General features: G+C 38.9%; 3 protein-coding genes across 5 annotated transcripts in view; 2 read left to right on the forward strand and 1 right to left on the reverse strand.

The window, feature by feature from the left end:
- Positions 1 to 7,197, reverse strand: part of LOC117385057 (laminin subunit alpha-3-like) — an 89,736-nt gene extending 82,539 nt beyond the window's left edge. The window contains exons 1-2 of one of the 2 annotated variants that reach the window (XM_033982300.2): positions 6,513 to 7,197; positions 5,552 to 5,704 (exon numbers count right to left, since the gene is read on the reverse strand). In XM_033982300.2, the coding sequence (XP_033838191.1) occupies positions 5,552 to 5,704; positions 6,513 to 6,770 (411 nt within the window). In that variant the 5' untranslated portion in view covers positions 6,771 to 7,197. The remainder of the gene's footprint in view (positions 1 to 5,551; positions 5,705 to 6,512) is intronic. The other variant, XM_055228326.1, reaches the window with a different exon arrangement.
- A 538-nt stretch (positions 7,198 to 7,735) lies between these two features.
- Positions 7,736 to 14,879, forward strand: vps4b (vacuolar protein sorting 4 homolog B). 2 transcript variants are annotated; one of them, XM_033982382.2, is made up of 14 exons: positions 7,736 to 7,876; positions 8,048 to 8,236; positions 9,305 to 9,416; positions 9,565 to 9,665; positions 11,493 to 11,604; positions 11,747 to 11,897; positions 12,003 to 12,061; positions 12,165 to 12,284; positions 12,365 to 12,521; positions 12,611 to 12,759; positions 12,848 to 12,929; positions 13,005 to 13,224; positions 13,482 to 13,622; positions 13,691 to 14,879. In XM_033982382.2, the coding sequence occupies exons 2-14, from the start codon at positions 8,216 to 8,218 to the stop codon at positions 13,790 to 13,792; spliced, it is 1,527 nt and encodes a 508-aa protein (XP_033838273.1). In that variant the 5' UTR covers positions 7,736 to 7,876; positions 8,048 to 8,215; the 3' UTR covers positions 13,793 to 14,879. The 2 variants fall into 2 exon arrangements, with proteins under 2 accessions (XP_033838273.1, XP_033838274.1); XM_033982383.2 differs by lacking the exons at positions 7,736 to 7,876; positions 8,048 to 8,236; positions 9,305 to 9,416; positions 9,565 to 9,665 and adding an exon at positions 10,188 to 10,432.
- Positions 14,880 to 15,311: 432 nt separating this feature from the next.
- Positions 15,312 to 21,328, forward strand: kdsr (3-ketodihydrosphingosine reductase). The gene is made up of 10 exons (XM_033982251.2): positions 15,312 to 15,835; positions 16,293 to 16,382; positions 16,535 to 16,591; positions 16,692 to 16,757; positions 16,835 to 16,930; positions 17,730 to 17,921; positions 18,278 to 18,361; positions 18,434 to 18,517; positions 18,677 to 18,778; positions 18,853 to 21,328. Exons 1-10 carry the CDS (start codon positions 15,647 to 15,649, stop codon positions 18,970 to 18,972), a joined length of 1,080 nt encoding a protein of 359 aa, XP_033838142.1. The 5' UTR covers positions 15,312 to 15,646; the 3' UTR covers positions 18,973 to 21,328.
- The last annotated feature ends 25 nt before the right edge of the window (positions 21,329 to 21,353 follow it).

Genomic DNA, 21,353 nt, shown 5'->3' on the forward strand with positions numbered 1-21,353 from the left:
GTATTAGTGCTTCCTTAAATACTTTGATGTTCAGTTATAATATGCAGGACTATATACAAACAGGAAGACCGCCCATAATCACGATGCATTCAAAGCCTCAAAAACCCCACACGACTCTCTATCATCGACACATCTGACACCTGTCGCACACCAAAATAACCCAGAGCCATAAACGTATCAATACGACTCACGGCCTTTTGCTCATGAATGTATCAGGCCATAATTCATTTAAAAACATCATATCCCTTTAACTATCAGGTCAGAAGCTGTCTGCTCTCATCATATGAACGGACAGTGGGAATAAGCCCTGGTATGTTTGCCTCACATGGTCCACTGTGGGCTGGCTCACTCAGGCAGATAAGCACATGCGCTCCGGACTCCTAAAATACATTCCCCAGAAAAAAGGAGCCACTGGCAGTCTGATACATGGTCCAAATGTTTACCCGAACAATGGCCTGTCTTCTGTAGCCTGTAAATAGTTTTACAGATTGGGTTCCCAGTACAGTCCTATGTTTCAGCAGAATGGATATGAGATATGACGCTACAGTAGAAATGTGTGTTGTTCTTTTCATTGTCTTTTGCAGATGAGTTTGGGCATTGATAAAAACGACACACTGGACCCACTTTTCCGCATGTATCTGAGCAAAAACCACAACAGATATAGAAACAGCTCTTGAAGGAAGAAAAAAAAAAAGTTTGCTGTGTGCATTTTATCGTCCAATAATCAGGAAGTGCTTGTTAGTATGCTAGTTGTTGTTAGCTTTACTGTCACGGCAAAACTCCGTACAGGTCTCTGAGAGTTGCGAAAATCTCTTATAAAATCATTGCCGTGAATAATTAGGATGGTCGTAATGCAAAAGGTACGTGACGAATAAATTTAACTAGTTCTGTTTTTCATATTTTTAAGAAACAATCAGGTCCAACATCTTTAATTCATTTCATTTTTCATTTATTTATTTATTTCGAGAGCATATATCACGTACACTTAAAGCACATTTCACACATTTTTTCGTATTTAAGCTCGAAAAGGAGTGGGAAGATGAAAACGTAAAGACTTCTACGATCCAACAGAAGTTAAGTAGAAGATACATGACCTAATTTCCGTGGATTTGTCATGACAAACAGGTCAAAGGTCAAAGGTCAAAAGCCAGTCGTACACATATCTGGTTGCATTAGTGTGTGTGATATGATTGTTGCATTTAATAGCAATAATTCTCTCTAGAAGGTGACATATGAACTTTACTTTGTGCAAGTCTCAAGTCTGGTCAAATGAAATATGTAATAAGGCAAGACACAAGCATCAAAGTCAGATTTACACTAATTTATAATCCAAAAATGTGCTGTATGTAAACTACTTTGTACACCATGAACTAAAACTAAATGTTGACTTAAAGGGCCACATGTAACTTATTTTCTGATCTATGTTATAATGTTGTTTCCTCATCAAATACATCCCCAGAGTTGTGTTTGTTTCATTCACACATGTTTAACACACGAACCTACATATTTAAGTTCTTCTCTCAAACAGAAAACGCTCCGTTCCACCTTGTGATGTCATCATGTGGTAATACAGAAAGTGCTCCACTGTGTTTTTAAACTCTATACACCTTCACTGGAATGATATGGATAAATTCAGCCCTGGAATTGTAAATCTCTACTGAACTAAAGGTAAAAGTAGCTGTTAACTTGAAAACTACCACTTCATGACATCACAAGGTGGAACAGAGCGTTTTGAGCTTTGGAGATGTTACAGACTGATAATAAAGTGTTACTCAAACGTGTGTGAATGAAACAAAACACAACACCAGGTCTGTTTTTGATAAGGTAACAACAGCAAAAACAGAGTCAATAAACTTCAAGAATTCTATTTTACAGTGAGATTGACAGTAAATATACGACTTGTTCTGGATGTCCAAATAAAATTAACTGTAACTGACTAAAATCTGACATCTGACAAAGGATATAGTGCATTTAAAAGCAGTTATTCACTTAGTAGATCTTAGGAATGCCCAGCAGGTGTTGGTTCAAACATACCGGCGGATACAACTGTCAGAAAAGCTCCATTGACGTTTATGCAGATCTTTTTTTAAAATGAAAACAGCAGGGCCTTTATCTCATAGTCCATCTTCACAAAGCTGCTGGAACTGACACCTGTGCCGGTCTTAAAAGAAACCACAGAACACATTCAGCAGCACAGCGCCCTCACAAGTCACTGTACATATCATTTACACCAGGAAGAAAAGGAAATCATTCATGGGCTGAAACAGGTATTAGACGTAAAAATGCGATGTAAGCTACGTTTTTATTAGCTAATATGGAAATAAAATTGGCAACGGTGCATTTCTAAAGCTAAGACTGAGAGATTAACGTATTTTCCGGACTATAAATCATATCTTTGGCCGTTTTTTTCTTCATTATTATGCGTTTTTTGGCTGGTGCGACTTATACTCCAGAGCGACGTATAGTCCGGAAAATACAGTACTCACAATTGAATTAACATGGGCAACAGTAGTTTAGTTCAGTTGGTAGAGTGTTTGTCCCACTGATCCTAAGGTTGGTGGTATGATACCAGCTCCCATAGATGAATGATGTTGTTGTGTCCTTAGGCAAGACACTTAACCAACCTCCTCCCCAGTGTCTGTGTACTCTGGTGTGTGAATGGGTGAGTGAATGGGTGAGTGGTGCCTTGAAGGTGGAAAAGTGCTATTTAAAAATGTGACCATGTGACCATACTGAAGATCCAACTGGCAATTTGTAAAGATTCTAATCATTTAGATAATACAGCGCAAATAACATTATGGATCATCTCATATTCTGTTCTATCGATTGTCCCATCCAGCCATTTTCTTCTGCTTATCCGGGGCTGGGGCGCGGGGGCAGCATGAATCAAATGTATAAACGTAATTTCAATCATCATAAAAATGTTGTAAGTGGAAATACAATTAATCACCTTCTGTTCAAAATGATATTAACGCTTGTTCTACTATTCTCGAACTGGAGCAAAGCCACTTTTCTAATCTCCACTTTTAAAACGAAAACACAAAATATGACTATACTCTCTCTACTTTCTCTACAGATTAAAAGATCAGGTTTGAAATAGTTGTGAGTTTCAATTATAAACCAAATTAATCGTACGGTAATTACTTTTTTGCAATAATCGAGCAGCCCAGTATTTAGACTATTATAATTAATAATCTAAATCATCTGACAATGTTCTGGCACTAATAGCTGTCTCAAAGCTAAGAGTCATTTTAATAAACTCAGAAAACATAAAATAAACAAACTATTAAAATGAATATTATCAAATTTTAATATGTATTATACCTCAAAATTAGCATTAGCGTTAGCACTAGGACGCAAACATGTCTCTTTCTAAGTGTCCTCCAGTGAAGTATTCCGTTTATTTGTGTAGTTTTTAACATCCACTTGCAGCTCCTTGTCCACTGTCTGACCCTAACCCCGTAACCTCTCACCCCTGACCCCTGACCCCTAACCCACCTGCAGCTCCCTGTCCATTCTGCAAACCGGACAGGAAGTAATGACGATAACAGTGAGTTTGGGGGCGCTGTCGTCGTACACGGAGCCAAAATAACAGCCCCCCCGAAAAGAGTTAACAGAATTATTTATTAGTACTAAAGGGTAAAATACTAATGCAAAGATATCAAGAAGTATTCCAAAAAGCTTGAACGTAATATGGGAACTTGCTGGAATATTTACAAGCACAGGTGCAGCCTTGTGAGATTCAGTGGCTGTAGTCAAGCTCTTTATAGAACCACATAATGCAATAACTCTGCTTTCCCCAGGTTCCCAAATAAACTAAGCATTACCGTGTATTAAAGCCGGCATCCCCTAAAGACCCTGCATGTGTCCATTCTCCGGTAAGCGTGGCCTATATTTAGACTTTTGGGGGCTCTTTGCTCACCTCAGCTCGTCTAAAAACAGGAACAGAAAAGCCACGACCCATTGTCTGACACTGTGCCCACTGGGAGCCAAGTAGATGCAACACGTGTGCGCCAGGGGGGAGCGCTTTTGTTGCCGGGTTTTTGAAGTCCAGCCTCCACCTGCACTCCTGGAATCTGATTTAACATCTTTCTGATCCCTAATCCCAAGACAGGATTCCTCTCTCCTCACAGAACATAAAGCAGCGAGAGGTGGAATTTTAAGGGTTAAGGGTAAAATCACGGACTGATGGAGACACGGGTTGTGACAGGAAGTTTTGAAGTTACGACACAGATGAGGGTTTGATTTCTGGCGAGCGTCCAACTTAAATGACTTAATGTCTTTTTTCGTCAGCAGAAGCAGCGAATTAAGTAGCCAAAAATAAAACAGAACTCGAGTTTTATGGGGAGTCAAATCCAGCGTAACCATGTTCAAAAAAGCAAGAGATACTATATTTTACACCTTGCACAAATGAACCTCAGCGACTCTTGGCAATTTTCAAGATGTTTTCAAAGTTCTGAGTTGTATCTACAGCTGGATTTCAGATGATATCACAACATTCAATCGTGCAATATGATTTAAAACCGATGAGGGCAGCTTAAATTTTTGTTGTACGTTTAATAAAGCGACATCAAGGGTCTAGTCACGAATAGAAATGCTCAGGTTCAACATTTGTGCATTTACAGTTTGGATATTTCATGCCAAAGTACAAAGTAATCAATAGGGAATCTGTTTGCATGACCTCATCACAGTCTAAAATATGAAAACCACCAATACGTAAGGACATTTCAAGTGCGTTACATCAACTGGTAGCTTAAACCGTATATATAAATGGACATAGCTAACCTGCGACTCGCTGTGTTCCAAATAGAAAGCGATCACGGGCACGATTCCGGCTCCAATTCACTTTGCATTGAAAAACTGACTCCTCTCTCTGTAACTGCTGCTGTCAGACTCGTCATTTTGGACTTAAATGTTCGTATTAACCCGCTCTACATGATCCCGGGGCTTTTATTTTGCGATTGTTTCCGTAAATCAACATATGAACGTGCCATAAAAAAGCTCAGGAACCTCTAGCAAAAAAGCAGGTATCGATAAGGTACTAGTATCGAAAAATCAAACGGTTCCCAGCCCTAATAAGGACACAGTATCAGTAAAGTCCTGCCATAGTAGTATGAGTACATGAGTATGCCAGTGTTGCAGTATTCTAGTTCTAACTTCACATTTTTATAGTTTGCTTATATAAAAAGGAATATTTCTTGAGTGTAACTACTACATACTTAAGTTTGGTTAATTATTATCGTTAATCTAATCGAAAAATGATTTAAAGAGCACATTTAACTGATTAATTCGAATAACTAAATGTACAAACTAAACAACTCATGGACATGTCAGCTAATTGTGTAAACACTGGTTCAAAAATTCAACACTGTGAATTGAACTGTTTTTCTTGCTCGGTAAAATCTCCATAGAAATACCCAACACCCAACCCAAAAGCCAAAGAAAACATGGTTGAAATCCTTTCTGCAGCTCTTGTTTTTGCTTTCACCCACAGCAATTACCATTCACACTGCAGGTAGCGACAGGTAAACATGGAAAATGATGGGCTTACCTGTCCAAGATCCAGGGTGACGTTGACCTCGTTGTAGGTCAGGCCTCGGGATAAAGGAGGACTCTGCCACCACCTCTCTGTCCCGTCGATGGCGTTCGAGGCCGGATGAGCTTTGTTTGGGTCATTGGAGTTACAGTAATCACAGAACTGGCCCTATTGCATGGGAAATGGTTAGTGTTCAGACGCATGATTAACGGTTAATGCCTAAAAATAAAAGCCAGGATCAAAAAATGGTTGTCTTTAGCAGTGAAATAATCTGTAGGAGTTGGGAATATGAGACACTACTGAGAGTTATAGATACTAGACATGGGATGATATTGAAATTTGGTGTCACGATTATCATGGCCAAAATAATTCCAATTAAGGATTAGCCTGTATCACGATAATTATTCAAGTTGCTGACAGTTTTAAATGCTATACATATGAATAATTATAATTTTAATCATAAGAATAGGCTCCATATTTAACAAACTGTTATAGTATTGTTTGTTATAAGTGAAAACAACAGTGATCTAGAAGAAAACATCATGGATAAGCATCTTTTTTCTGCGCATTCTGGTGATGCAATGGCTTATTATCCATTATCTTTGCGATTTTTATCAGGATAAACTATATTATTGATTGAAAGATTGTCCCATCCCTATTACATCCAACCAATAACTTGCCCACAAGGCTTTGGAAAAGGCGCTGAGCCACAGACAAAGGGATGAACTTTGAATTCCACCTGACTGATTGACGTTGATGTGCGTAAAATAAGGTTACTTCACAGTCAAGCGGATACTACGACCTTTTTCTTGGGCCTTATATGAGGTATATGACCAGAATAATGATAGGAAAGTTGCACATTTGAAGCAGGTTTATCCATTACGCACTGCGCTCGTGCAAACTTGACGCGCAATTATTTTAAAGTACTGCCATTACGTCTTAAGTGTTGTTGATTACCTCCAGTACTTGCTTTTACCTGTATATTCTGGGTGAAAACTGCTGTTGTAGGTCCACCAACCAGTTTACAGTACAAATCCTGTCTTGGTCTCCCTGCTTCATCCTCTCCGCAGGTCGCAGTGGCAGAGATACGAGCTCCTTCTGCGAGGTTAAAATACGGAGGGTTCAAACTGAAACCTATCGCTCCATTAAAAGTCCCTTGTCCTTTGGCGTTCCAGAAAAGTGTTAGAAAGAAAGTACAAAGCAAAACATGAGCACATTTCATTCTTTTCGCCATATTCCGCCTTAAAATCCCCGGTAGATGCTGAGGGCAACCCGCCACATGCAGGTCTTGTCATCTGGATATCCTCACATAAAGCGCACAAATTACGCACAAATTACGCACAGATTACGCACGGGACTCCTTCACCAAAACTGCGAACTCCAAACGCGTCAAACCAAACTTTTGATAAATCCTTTGTCCAAAAGTGAGACGCGGTGTGTCTGTGTCCGCGGCATGTTTTCAAACCTCAGTCTGCGCAGTGGCTCTCCTCTCCAGAAGTGTGCGCCACAGTGAGCGATGGTCAGGTGTCAGGCTGCAGCACTGCACTGATCCAGCGCGTGGGGCCAAAGGTCTGGCACGGGTTTATGACGATCTTGGAAGCTGTTTGCGTGGGTTAAACATCACTTAAACAGTTTGAAGAAGGTAGGACAGTTAAAAACAATATCTGCGTTTGGCATTTCAGCAAATTTGAAACAACTTAGCAACGAATCCGAGCGTCTGATGGATGTGGTAATGGCACAAACCCAGTGAAAATAAGGGTAAAACCAGTGCCTACGACGCATTCTGTGGCACAAACAAAATTAAAGCTTGTGAATAAATAGGTGTAGCTTTATGCAGGGCTTTTGGCGCCCTCTAGTGGAGATTACGAACTGAACTTGACATCAGTGTAAATCAGCCGAACTGAGACTTCATAAAAATAAAAATAATAAAAATAATTTAAACAGTGTCCCACGTGTGTGTTAGGTCGCCCTGGTCTCTGTCGTTTAACTCTCTGATGCATGAATTATGAAAGCCTTGGTCAAGATCTTTTTCTGATTGTTTTTATTTGTATTTATTCTTCTCTGGAACCAATGCATTAAAGAGAAAGTTACGTTTTAGTAGCTGTCCACTGCAGTGACCGCTGTGCACTAGAGGATTAATAGCCTAAACTAGTTAAAGTCTGTCTATAACTGCGGCTGCGTGGTGCAATGACGCCCTCTACAGGTCCAGATGAGTAAGACCATTTGTATCTTGAGCTCTGACTTGAAGATCCAGGCTCTGACCCGGGATCTACAGACTAGATTGCGGTGATATTTGTTTGATTGTTTGCATCGATGCTCCCTCAGCAGAACAGGACACAAGTAGGTTACACAGTGTCTGCAATTTGATCTGGTTTCTCTTCTTACACAGAGCTGCTGCTGTGCGCTCTGTCTGTCCTTCTTATTACGTCAGATCATAATTCCAACAATATTACACAAAATGTTATTCACTGTCAGCTGTTCCTTAGGGAAGTTGTTTTTCTGGTTCCACAGTGGAGCGCGTGAGTCACTGAATTGCAGCTTCATTCCTTAAACTGGGCTGGTAACTTTGTGGGACGCGTGTGTCATGAAGCCAGTGCCGCCCAAACAGGAACTGAAAGAACTCTGATACGAAACTGAACTGGATCGCAGGTGACATCTTTTTTTTTTTTAACCTGATTCATGGAGCCAACGAACCTACAGGTGAGAGAGTAACTGATGATCTGCGGTTGTGCCAAGTCTATACGCTGTTTGTTATGTAGACTCCAGGACAGTACAGTTACAGTAGAGTTTACACAGCCTCATGGTCTGAAACGGTACCTGATCAGCGCGTTAAGTAATGGTAGACTGCTACAAATCAGACTGTTGCTTAGTTTATACTGTGCCATTAAAGGTTTCCAAGTTTCCAAGTGTTTTTTACTCATGGTCTTTGTGATTATGAGCGTTACTCCACAGATACATGTAAACAGATGTAAACACTGCCTTAGGGTATAACTTTTATAGTTTGATGCTGATGAAGAGTCCAGTACCAGTGACTCCCAATCTCACACATTTCTATTTTGGTCTATTCTCGCAAACAAAAGCCCTAATGAGGGAATAACACTTATGCTCTCTGTTTGAAAGGGAGTCAGAGTTTGTTTGTGTTGTCATTTAGGTTAATAATGACGCTTTGTATTGCAATTAAAACAAGTCTGATGTCACATTTGGGGTGTGTTTAGAGATAACATATAACAGTGGTGCATAGGTCTGTCATAATAATCACTATCGACTTGTTGTTCAGTATAGGAAAGTTGGAATAATATTTTTTTTATCGTGTGTATGTTTTCTTTGCGCTACTGGGAAATTTTTGGTTATTTTTTGTCAATATGATAAGATTTAAGCCATAAAAGTTTGAATTTATAACTTGTATGACTGAACTGAAGTGTTTCATTCTGCTGTTTATTCATTGCACCTCATGTTTTGTTTTGTTTTGGGTTTTTTCTTACAATATTTTAGATTTAGAATAGTTTTTGTGGTTTAAATCTGATCTTTGGTTTTTATGTCAGTGGCAAAAATTAGTACAATATTCATTTATCGTCTTTATTTACTTCAGCGTTATATTGAACTTCAAAATATGTTATCATGACAGGCCTATCGACGCACCCTCACTCAGTTTGGTGCAAAGCCGCCAGTGGATTCAATTAGGTCCTAGAACTGTTTATCAGACACAGTTAGAAGCACAGAGGTTCACCAATCATAGTTTAGGTAAAACTAAATATCTTTTATCTGTAGAAAGCCATTGCAGTTGCTCAGAAGGCTTCACAGGAAGACCAGGCCGGAAACTATGAAGAAGCGATTCAATCATATCAACATGCAGTCAAGATCTTTCTGCACGTTCTGAAACGTGAGTCACATTTACAACTTTCTGACTTTCTCAATTAAAGCGAGTTCTGCTCTCTTCATCTTCTAGGCCTGTCTCTTTTGGCTCATTTAGGCCAATTCATTTTAAAGGCTTGTTTATTTCATTCGTAGTGTATGTTTTCTCTCCTTAGGTGAGCCACAGGGCAAAGATGGAAACCAGAAGATAAGAGACAGCTGTAAGAAATACCTGGACAGAGTGGAAGAACTGCAGGCCTACATAGATAATAAACAGGTGCCTATGATACTGCTGTAAATGTACTGAACTCACTGTGTGGAGTTTATTTACAGATTGTCCTAGAGAATGGGTGTCCAGAACGAGGTTTGATTGAGCCTGTGATGGCTGTTGAAATGTGTAATTTATAGGGTGTGTATTGATTTAATTCTGCACAGCTCTGGGACATCAACAATGGGACTAAACTGAGATTAATGGTGGAAGTTTATATCAGGCCTAAACTTATCTCAAACCAGGACCAAACAAGAACATGTGTGAACCATGTGTGAACACACCCTAAATCAGTGTCCCTAATAAATTCCTGACTCTGATATAGCTGAGATTTAGAAGTAGTGGTAATCTGAAAGACTATCTTTGGTGGAGAAAAGTTTGAGTCTTTGGTTTATATAATTATAGTCCTAGCCCTAATTTAGTTTAGTTTATCATGACATGTTTCCCGAGTTTGTGCATGCCTGTTTTATTCAGTTTGTAAGATACAGAAGTGTTTTATATATTTAACTGCAGTATTACATGTGTCATCGCACTGGTGCGTCGTAAACGTGCGCGCTGACGTCATCACCTCCCGTGTACGCGAGGATCGACTTTTCAATGCGGAAGTTTCCACCTCGGATCTAAGAAGAAAAACAAGCCCCTAGAAGTGTATATTACCCCCTTTTGTAGTGTTTATTCTGCGAAATATTCTAAAGGACTTTTAGGGTACTGAATCGTGACTCTTATTTGTTATTGTTGGAGGAGGATTGGCCGCTATGGCTAACAATAATTTACAGGTAAGTTGTGATGGACCAGCCCAGGCTAAAATGCGCAAATACGAAAACAAAGTTGTTAACGTCGCGAAATAACGTGTGGAAGTGGCTGTGGACTCACAACCCGCGTGTACAAGTCATGTCTGTGCTGATTAGGACTAGTTTGATGTTATTGTACATGTTAAATATTTAGTTACAGGGGGTGTAGCATTAGCTGCTAGTTAGCATGCTGTGCTAATGCGTCGTTGTTGTAACAAGTTAAAGCGGAACAGCTCGATCTAAATCCTCCTTTTCTTCTGATGTAATGTGGAATCGAAAATAATTTAGTTCTGTAAAATTAAAAAGCTTGGAGCCACATTTAGGTTTGTTACTTAACTCTAATGAGATTAAGGTTTCGGTGTCAGTTTAACTGGTTTCACATATTAAAATACACAAAAATGTCCAAATACATATCAGACACAAAATACACTTTGGTCTATGTGTTGTATGTTGTATTATTTGATCAATTATTGTTTTAGGTATAAATATTAAATAATTTGGCGTGACATTTTACGTTCGTACATTAAACTCCATCAAAACAGGTGGAGTGATGAGCTTTACACTCAAATAAACAGCTCAATAGTTTGGATTTATGTCATTTAATATAATGTATAATCTTATATGTGTGTATGTATATGGTTCATTTCATATTATTTTTATTCTACAACAAAAATGTAATACAACGTGGTGTAGGTTCGGCCTGTCATTATTACTATATCAACGTTCAACATATGAAAAATTTAACAATATTTTCTTGGGTGTACATTTTCTTTGCACTACTGGGAAATATTTGGTAGTTTTTGGGCTAGGCAATAAGATTTAAGCTGTAAAAAGTTGAATAAATAACTTCTATGACTCAGTACATATACAAACTAAGAACTGCAGTGTTTCATTTTCCTATTTATTTATTTATTGCAGCTCACATTGTTGTGTCAGTGCCATAAATTAGTTTGAATACTATTGTTTATCATCTATATTTACTTGAGCAATACATGGCCTAGGCACAGTACTGTCTGATAAATGATCTTTTATTTCTTTTATATAGAAAGCTATTGATCTCGCCAGCAAAGCAGCTCAGGAGGATAAAGCACAAAACTATGAAGAGGCTCTGCGACTCTATCAGGCCGCTGTGCAGTACTTCCTTCATGTTGTAAAATGTAAGTTATTCTCTATTGTGTGTCCGTAAACCAGTGCTAAATGAAGCTACTGACAAGTCATATGAACATCATTAAAGATACTGACAAGTCATAAGAACATCATTATACTGCCATAATGCCATTGACTGTTATTCATTTTCAGATGAAGCTCAGGGTGACAAAGCTAAACAGAGTATACGGGCAAAATGTGCTGAATACCTGGACAGAGCGGAGAAGTTGAAGGAATATCTAAAGAAGAAAGAAAAAGCCCCTCCCTCTAAGCCTGTTAAAGAATCTGGCAGTGATGACAAAGGGTGTGTTTGTGGGCTGGGTGTCTGATGTTTGATGCCATTCAGTGATTCCTATTTTTAGAGTTTACAATGGTTACATTTTTAATATATATATTTTTTCATATGCAGGAATGAAAGCGATGAAGGTGATGATCCAGAGAAGAAGAAGTTCCAAAATCAGCTCTCAGGTATTGGTTTAATGATGATAATTGTCGTATCATTTTGCAGTGATTTATTTGTAGACAGTGAATTGTCAGAATTTACTCATTTGTTAATCTTGTTTGTTCTCAGGTGCAATTGTTATGGAGAAACCAAATATTAAATGGAATGACGTTGCTGGTCTTGAAGGAGCAAAAGAAGCTTTAAAAGAAGCTGTTATTCTTCCAATCAAATTCCCTCATCTTTTTACAGGTACCCAGTGAGATTCATAGCTTCAGAGCTTCTAGCAAGAACAGTCATAACAATAAGACCTTTTTTTTTTTGTCTCAAAGGCAAAAGAACTCCTTGGAGGGGGATTTTGCTCTTTGGACCTCCAGGAACAGGAAAGTCATACTTGGCAAAGGCCGTAGCTACAGAGGCAAACAACTCAACCTTCTTCTCCATCTCCTCATCTGACCTCGTTTCTAAATGGCTTGGAGAGAGTGAAAAGTAAGTGTAATAAAGAAGTAGAATTGCTTTTATACTTCTGAATTGTCATGCAACAGCCTCTCTGTAAACTGCTTATGATTTGCCGTTAGGTTGGTAAAAAATCTTTTTTGCCTGGCACGAGAACACAACCCTTCAATCATCTTCATTGATGAAATTGACTCTCTCTGTGGCTCCCGAAGTGAAAATGAGAGTGAGGCTGCCCGCCGTATTAAGACAGAATTCCTGGTGCAGATGCAAGGCAAGTGGTTACAGACTTGACTAAATGTTGCATAATCAGTATTGTCCCAATAAACAGAGCAGTGACAATCTTTTACTGTATTCCACAGGAGTGGGCAATAATAATGAGGGAGTGCTAGTACTTGGAGCAACAAACATACCCTGGACATTAGATTCAGCTATTCGAAGAAGGTAATTATTAATTGAGAACTGTATGCAATAGAAGTTTTGATTTTTATTGAACATAACACCAATGTTGTCTCCCAGATTTGAAAAGAGGATTTACATCCCGCTGCCTGAAGAACACGCCCGCTCCTTCATGTTCAAGCTCCATTTGGGGGCCACTCCCAACAGCCTCACAGACTCGGACTTTGTAACTCTGGGCAAGAAGACAGATGGTTACTCTGGAGCAGATATCAGCGTTATAGTTCGAGACGCTTTGATGCAGCCAGTTCGAAAGGTCCAATCTGCAACCCACTTCAAAAGGGTATGTTTTGATCCCATAGTTCATTATTATAATACATAATGGTATTACAGGCCCAAATCTGCATAATGACAGTTCTACTGTGTAGCTAAGCACATAGATTATTTACATTCAAAGATATTTTGGCTCATCTGAGCATTGTTCAACTGAACCACTCTCACCAGTGCACTTAACTTTGCCCTTTTGCCTCTTTCATGCAGAGCATCTAAACTATAATATGCAGTATCCTGCTGTTCAGAATTTTAATGTTTTTTCTGTAGGCAAGAGGGCCATCGAGGGATGATCCAAACGTACTTATGAATGATCTTTTGACACCTTGTTCACCTGGCGATCCCAATGCTATTGAAATGACATGGATGGATGTTCCAGGAGAGAAGCTTTTGGAGCCAGTGGTTTGCATGGTAAGAGAAGAACAACACTGGATAGAACATTGACAAACCGTGTGTAATGTCTGTTCGTCTGTTTTCAGTCTGACATGCTGAGATCTCTGTCCAACACGAAGCCAACTGTAAACGATCAAGACCTTGAGAAGCTGAAAAAGTTCACGAACGACTTTGGTCAGGAGGGCTAAATACACAGTTAAACTCAACCAAGCCAAAGCAATGTATTTGTGGTCGTCTTTTCTTGTGTTTTTCTGTCTTGGCCTGTTTTTTGGAAATTACTGGCCATGATAATATGCCTTTCTTCTCTCCTAAGAATGGACAGCTGTGTGTATTTAGAATTTTAAGAGATTTAAAATGGTCCCACATATAAATTGGTAATATATTCTACATTTTAAAAGTAAACTAAGATTACAGAAAAATGCACCCAGTGACTAGACTCTCAGTGATTGCCTCGACATAAGTGCCCCTTACGTGCTCCATACTTTCTATAAGGAAACATTTTCTAGCCTGTACTGTACTTGGAGGAATGTACTTGGAAAGCGTTAAGTGTGTATTTTCTGCGTTGGTGTGCATTTTCTGTTTTTCAGAGGAATATTAAGTTTCTTAGGATGGGATGTTTTTGGAGTTTGACCCAGGGATACCTTTGCATTGTGTTTCGGTTTACTTTTTGTTTACTGCTTTTAATTCAACATGGTTTAAGGGGTGAAACACCAAAGGTGCCAGACCAGCATTATTTGAAATACTCACTAGATGTGACATACAAAATCATGATAGGCTTTTCTCCATGTCCTATTGTACATATATTTGTATTCTATGTACAAACTAGTTTTTTTGTTCATTAAATGAACAGGAACAGTTTTCCTGCTGACATGTAGCCTTACATTATGCAAGTGTTATTATGTAAGGCAACGTGTGTTGCAGCTGAGATTTTCTTTTATTTTTATAAAGTAGGAAAAATTCAACAATATGCAGCATGTAGCCATACACAGCAGTGTGCCTTCTACATGCAGTTTGGTTGTTTTTTTTGGTCAGAATGAAATGCTTGATCATAACTAAAAGAGACTATAACACTTGCACATTTCATGTATGCTCTAATAATTCGTGTACAACTGAACTTTCTCTCATCAGGTTGACTTTGTTTCTGTTTGGGAATATACTTATTTCACTGTAAATGTCTGTCTATTATAGCCAACATAGAAATCTTTTCTTAGTGAAAAGATTTGTATATCACACACTATATTTCCATATTGTAAATAAAGGTTAAAGCTGAATGTGGTTTAAGCTCCAAGCCTGAAATGATTTGATTTGGTCCAGTGGGTTCTCAGAGAGGCCTCAGAGAGACCTCAGAGAGACCTCAAGACCCCTCGGGGGGTTGCAGAGCATTGAGCTGTGGGTTGTGAGATCATTTCAAGATTATAAAACAATGACAATGCGTTGGATCTATATTTTTAATGACAACATTATATTTTGAGTGATATTAGGTCAAATGGCGCAATATGTAATAAAAACAGTTGTTAAATGTTTTCACACTAGAAATTAAAGTGCACGTCATTTTAATTTTTCTGTGCGGGTCTCAAGTTCTTATGGTTATTTTGGGGGTCAATGAAAGTCTAATAAGATCATGATCCGCCTGAAAACTTTGGGAGCCCGTGTCCCAGAAGGCGCTGGGGCGGTAGGAGACAGTAGAGGGCAGTGCGGGGCAGTAGAGGGCGGTAGAGAGCAGTAGAGGGCGCTAGGGGGCAGTGCAGACTCGTTCCTCGTGTTGTGGCGCACTTTCCCCTCCGCAGAAGAAGACAGTTGGATTTGTTTTGGTTTTGCGCTTTGTCACGGGTCCCGTGTCACCGGAGCAAAGGTCCAGAGCTGCACTTTTACCTCTTCTCTGCTCATTTGTGACATTTAGACAGAGCGGGACACCTCCTCCTTGTCCTCCGCGCTTCGCCACTCCTTCCCCGGCCGCCGCCCCCGTGAAGTCGCGTTATTCCAGCCCAGAAACAGGCCCAGGAGCTCGTTAGCCACAAGCTAACGCCTGTCTGCTGTTACTCATGTCCTCGGAAGAAGCTCTGGGTTCATCGTTTACGGACTGGCTGTTTGTGAACTCGTGGTGGCTGCTTCTTCCTTTCATCATGCTCCTGGTGGTCGTGGCCTTCATCGTGGCGTTTGTGCTGCTTTTGTACATGATATCTCCTCTAATCAGCCCCAAACCTCTCAAACTCAACGGGGCCCATGTCGTAGTAAGTCATGTGTTAACGTGCAGCTTTGCCAGAGACAAAGTTGCAGATTTGCATTTATTTAAAAGCATAAATAAAGCTCTTTCTAATAGACATGTTGCAATAGACCTAAGAGCAGCATGTGGTGGAACAAAGTAAAGACTCCTGCAGTGAGAAATGAGGCTTTATAGAGACACACCCACCTCCTGACTGCAAACTACCACATTTAATCAAAGTAATGAATGCAATCTACCACATTTAACCAAAGTAATGCATCACACTGTAATCACACTTTCATTTTCCACTTATCTGCTACAAATATACAGACATATGGCTCATTTACTGACACTCATTATGTTTTTATTCAGGTCTAGGCATGTTTTCATACTGCAGGTGTTTGCTGCTGATAAAGCTTTCACATTTATACACACACATGCATTGGCTGTTAATATTAAGTTGTTGGGATCTCTTGTTTTTGCAGGTGACGGGGGGATCTAGTGGAATTGGAAAATCCATTGCTATCGAGTGCTACCGACAAGGAGCTTTCATCACTTTAGTGGCACGAGATGAGGTCAGCACTAAATATTTCAAGCGAGAGCCATGAGTCTTATGTTTTCCATATTACTGTATATTAAAAAATCAGTTTTAGTGATGAGATAGCAGATTAGATCTTCAACCAGACAAACCATAGACAAAGTATAACAAAAGTATTCCATGTTTTAGGCAAAATTGCTTCAAGCTAAGAAAGAAGTGGAAAAATTTGCCATCAATGACAAACAGGTATGATCTTCCTCTTGCTTTAGTTTTGTGTTTTAATAGCATGTATGTAAAAGGTCTCTGACTTTTGGCCTCCTATTGCACAACTCCACTGTGTGTTCAGGTGGTGCTGTGCATATCAGTGGATGTTTCAAGTGACTACCATCAAGTGGAAAGTGTAATAAAACAGGTCAGTATTTTTTTTTCCTCTCTTCCCTATTATTAAACATGTACTAAACCGAATTGTACTAAACTTTTTGTCTGCAGGCTCAGGAAAAGTTGGGGCCTGTCGATATGCTTGTGAACTGTGCCGGCACCTCCATCTCTGGAAAGTTTGAGGAAGTAGATGTGGACCGTTTTAAAGTAAGTTCCTTCTAATTTCAGCTGTTGTTCGTCTCATTATATACATAGTTCCCACTTGTCCTGGAAAACCTGGAAAAAAAACTGATAAAAAATTCCAGACATGAAAAACTCTTTGAGAAAAGTCCAAATGTCCTTTAAAGTTTATATTCTGTCCTTGAAAATTTCTCCCCCCTTTGCTTTACTGGAATTTTAGATATCAAATTGATGGAGACTGTTATTTCCATCATCACAGTAAAAAGAGAAGTTGTTTTTTTCTTGGAAAAAAAATCACCAAAATGCAGGAACTTACACCTAATTTGTACCAAATTACTTTGGGGAAGGACATCGAACTCCCTTTCACTTTCTTATCTTATCTGGCATTAGATAATACACATATGAACCCAAGCATACTCAATTTGAAATTAGCATTTTGTGTTTACTACAAATTTTCTATCTAATTTGAGTTTTATCACAAGAAAATATTTGGGGTGGTTTATAGGCCAATGTCTACAAATACAAAGTGATGACACCACAAAGACAATATAATATATGTGTATTTGTGAATATAAATAATATTATTGTGTATGGCTTTAGCCTTAGCCTTTTTATTTTAGCCTTATTTTTTGCAGTTTGAAAAACTGCAAAAAATAAAAATAAATAAAAATAACAAAGAAACAAAATGGGGTTAGACCATTGTAGACGACATGTTTACTTAATTTAAAAAAATATCCTAATAAGGACCTGATAAAGTCCTGGAAAATGATTTCAAGCAAACCATGGGAACCCTGACATATCATGACCCTTTGCCTAATTTCAACAGAAAATGATGGAGGTGAACTACCTGGGCAGTGTTTACCCCACACGAGCCGTTATCACCACCATGAAGGAGCGCAGGATGGGTCGGATCATGTTCGTGTCCTCTCAAGCGGGACAAATAGGGCTGTTTGGATACACGGCGTACTCTCCTTCCAAGTTTGCCTTGCGTGGTCTGGCAGAATCACTGCAGATGGAGGTGAATTTTTATTTTTTTTTTATAGTATGTATTTGTATGTCTAATGCTGGTCATTTTTAAATCGCCATAATAGTCACTTAACTAAGACTGAACAAGAGTGGCTCAGGTGGTAGAGCAGTCGGGTTTGAATCCTGTTTTAGCCAGTTTATATTGTCATTGTCTTTTTGGAGTAAGTTAAAGTATTACTATTACTTTCACTTGTTTATTTGGTAGAGACAGTGCATGTTAATAAAAATACATAACATGCCTCTAAGTTAAAATGCCAGAGAGTAGCTGAGGTGAAGTTGGAGAAATGTCTTGCCCAAGGATACAGTGGCAGTAACATATTAAGTTATTGTTGATGATTAATTTTGCAGATCAAACCGTACAACATCTACGTGACGGTCGCATATCCGCCTGACACCGACACTCCTGGACTAGCTGAGGAAAACAAGACAAAGGTCTGTGTCTCAGATTTGACACTTGTTTAAACAAATATATGTATTTTAACTCTACATCTTTTAATACATTAGCCTCTAGAGACAAAATTGATCTCTGAAACTGCTGGACTTTGTCAGCCTGAGCAAGTGGCGAAGGTCGTTGTTCGGGATGCAGTGGTAAGAAGCGTACTCGATTCTCACCCAAAAAATGCCGTTCTTTGTGAAACATTTCTTCTGTTTTGTCTTGCTCTTCTCCTGATTTCCTGTTTAGTGATGTGTCTTTGTACTCGAGTAAAACACAAGCTCACCATTTCTGTTCTTCGTTCTGCGTTACAGCAAGGAAACTTCAATAGTTCAGTAGGTCCAGATGGATACATGCTCTCAGCCCTCACCTGTGGAATGTCACCCGTCACCTCCATCACAGAGGGGCTTCAGCAGGTAGTACTCTTTATTATACACGGTTTAGTAAAGTTTGAGACCTTCATTTGAGTGTGTTTGTTTTACCTCCACAGATTGTTACGATGGGTTTGTTCCGTACCATCGCCCTCTTCTACCTTGGCAGTTTTGACAGCATTGTGCGCCGATGCATGATTCAAAGGGAGCAGTCAAAAGCAGCAGACAAGAGGGAGTAACATCAGCCTTAGCTTCTCTGTAGCTTCCTGCTCTCCTTCCCTTTATAGTTTTTGTACTGTTTGTCTATGGCGGTGGAGAAAAGGCCAGACTTACGCATTTCAGTGGGAAAGATAAACATGCTGGGTTCAGACTTCATTGCTTTTGTGTTCTGAGACCACTGTTCCTCTACTGTTCAGTGCTGACTATATGAAGAAAACAAACACACCCCCTAAATTTGAAATATAAAGACAAAGTAATGGAGTTTCATCTGTTCAAATGAAAGAAAGGCATTTCATTTAGATTTATGTTTTGTTTTTATAGTGTTTTTCTAACATTTACATTACAAAAAAAAACAACATTTTTTTTCCATAATGATCAAGTTCAGACACACTAAAGCAATGTTGTTCAAATTCTGCATTTAAGTTTATTCTGCTTCAACTATTTTAAATCTCCACCATCTAACAGGTGAGCATTCCAATATCTTTCTGCTTTTAATGTGCTTTGTGTGGAGAGATGAGGGCAGACTAAACGTCCTTCTTTGAAGCAGGTGGGCTTCAGTGATGGTTCCGTCAGTGACCTCCCTTTTTCCAGCCCTACAGTGTTTTTGATTTAATCCTCAAAGAGCAGAAGCAACAGATGTCTGACCGGTTGTGCCAAAAATGGCTTGAAAGTCTTTCCCACCAATATATCACAGTGGATATATTGTCACTAGGTCCACAACACTAGGTCCACCTAGTAATTTAGCAGTTTTCTCAAAAAGTCTCCTTTGTACCACAAGTCTTTGCAGGCAAAGCATCTTCCCATTTGACTGAATAACTTTGCTGTTTCAAAGTTTTGTTATTGTGCTCTGTGAGTGAAAAATAGAGGTCTGTTCAATTATATCAAACGTGTTTGAGTGTATGCCTTGTTCCAAAACAAATTTAATCAAACAAAATGCAAAAAATTATCCAAAATATCACATTTCAGATGCAGTGTAGGACCAAATAACTTTGGGGAATCGTCTACATGTATGTACTGTATGTGTGCTTCGTTTGCTGTGACTGAGCCAACCCCAGGGAAAAGAAAAGCCATTGTATTTTATAGTCTCTGGTTAAGCGCGCCAAATTATTTAAATCCTACTTTGTTTACATAAATTTCGAGGCAGATAAAGTGATGAATATTAGTACAAATAGAGAACACCAGCATAGGTGGCAAAGGTTCACTTCATATGTGTACATTATGTGTACATTATGTGTAAGCATGTTGTGTTCACATGTTGTTCTATGTAAATGCACACGCGCAGCCACCTGTGTTCCACTCACATGTTCTGGGGTGGCAGGAGATGGACAAACTCGCTGGTTCGAGTTGTTACTTTTCAGACTGACTGGGGGCGCTAGAGGCCTGTTTAACCTAAAGCTCATGGTCATGGGCATGAATGAAAGCTTGAAGATGCTTGTACACCTTGCACAAGTCTCTTGACACCATAACATTAGACCACTATTCCCTTGTGAGTTTGGTTAAGCCTTGAATATCTTTTGTTTGCTCTTGTTTTACACATGAGGGTAAAAAGTAATGGCTCACAGGTCTTCCATTGATCCATCACAAAATGGGAATGTACTTTAACACGACACAAATCAGTCAAGAGGAATTGTAATGAAAACTACACAACTATTTAAATGCCAAAATGTGTTAAGACAATTTTCTGTAAATGTGATGCGTTGTTTTGAGATTTTTTCAGATGTTGCTGCTTTGTTTTCTTAGAGGTTAGTTTGTGAAATCTGTGGAGGTTTTTGGGATCCATTCTAAGCCTTAAAACTACTGATAACGCTACAAGAATGGACCTATCCACAGAGCTACTGGTTTACCTGTTCATTTGTTGACTTTTTCAATGTAAACTGCAAACTGTTTTTGTGTATTCTGTGAAACGTAGCCTTAACGGTGTCCAACATATGAAAGTGAGAATGAATGAGTCACCTGTGATGAAGTTCTCATTTGATATTGGCAGGAGGCTTCAAAAGCTTTTCATAAAGTTTATTGCTTTTACTGTTCTTTTCTACTGAGGTAGCGACATATAGTTTCTAGAAAACAATGTAGCCATTTTAGCAGGTTTTATTTGACACCTTTAAGCTATGCAAATCAAGCTTATTCTTGTGTTATAGGAACATACTATTTAACAATCGCTGTTCTATATTTCTGTCATTGTCATAGGTGATATGCATTCATTAGTATTGAAAGTCACAATGCATAGTTCATTTAATCTAGCGTATGATTATTTTAATGTTCTGCCAAAAAAAACTTAACACATTCACCTTGTGTGCCATTGAGAGACAGTGTGAGAAGTTGTTTCTTTGTCTTATTTTCTTATGTGATAAACTAAATAAATTTGTGAAGACAATATATTCTGTTTGAGTAAAAGAAAATA

Source organism: Periophthalmus magnuspinnatus, chromosome 17 (genome assembly GCF_009829125.3).
Source record: "Periophthalmus magnuspinnatus isolate fPerMag1 chromosome 17, fPerMag1.2.pri, whole genome shotgun sequence".
Taxonomy (NCBI): domain Eukaryota; kingdom Metazoa; phylum Chordata; class Actinopteri; order Gobiiformes; family Gobiidae; genus Periophthalmus; species Periophthalmus magnuspinnatus.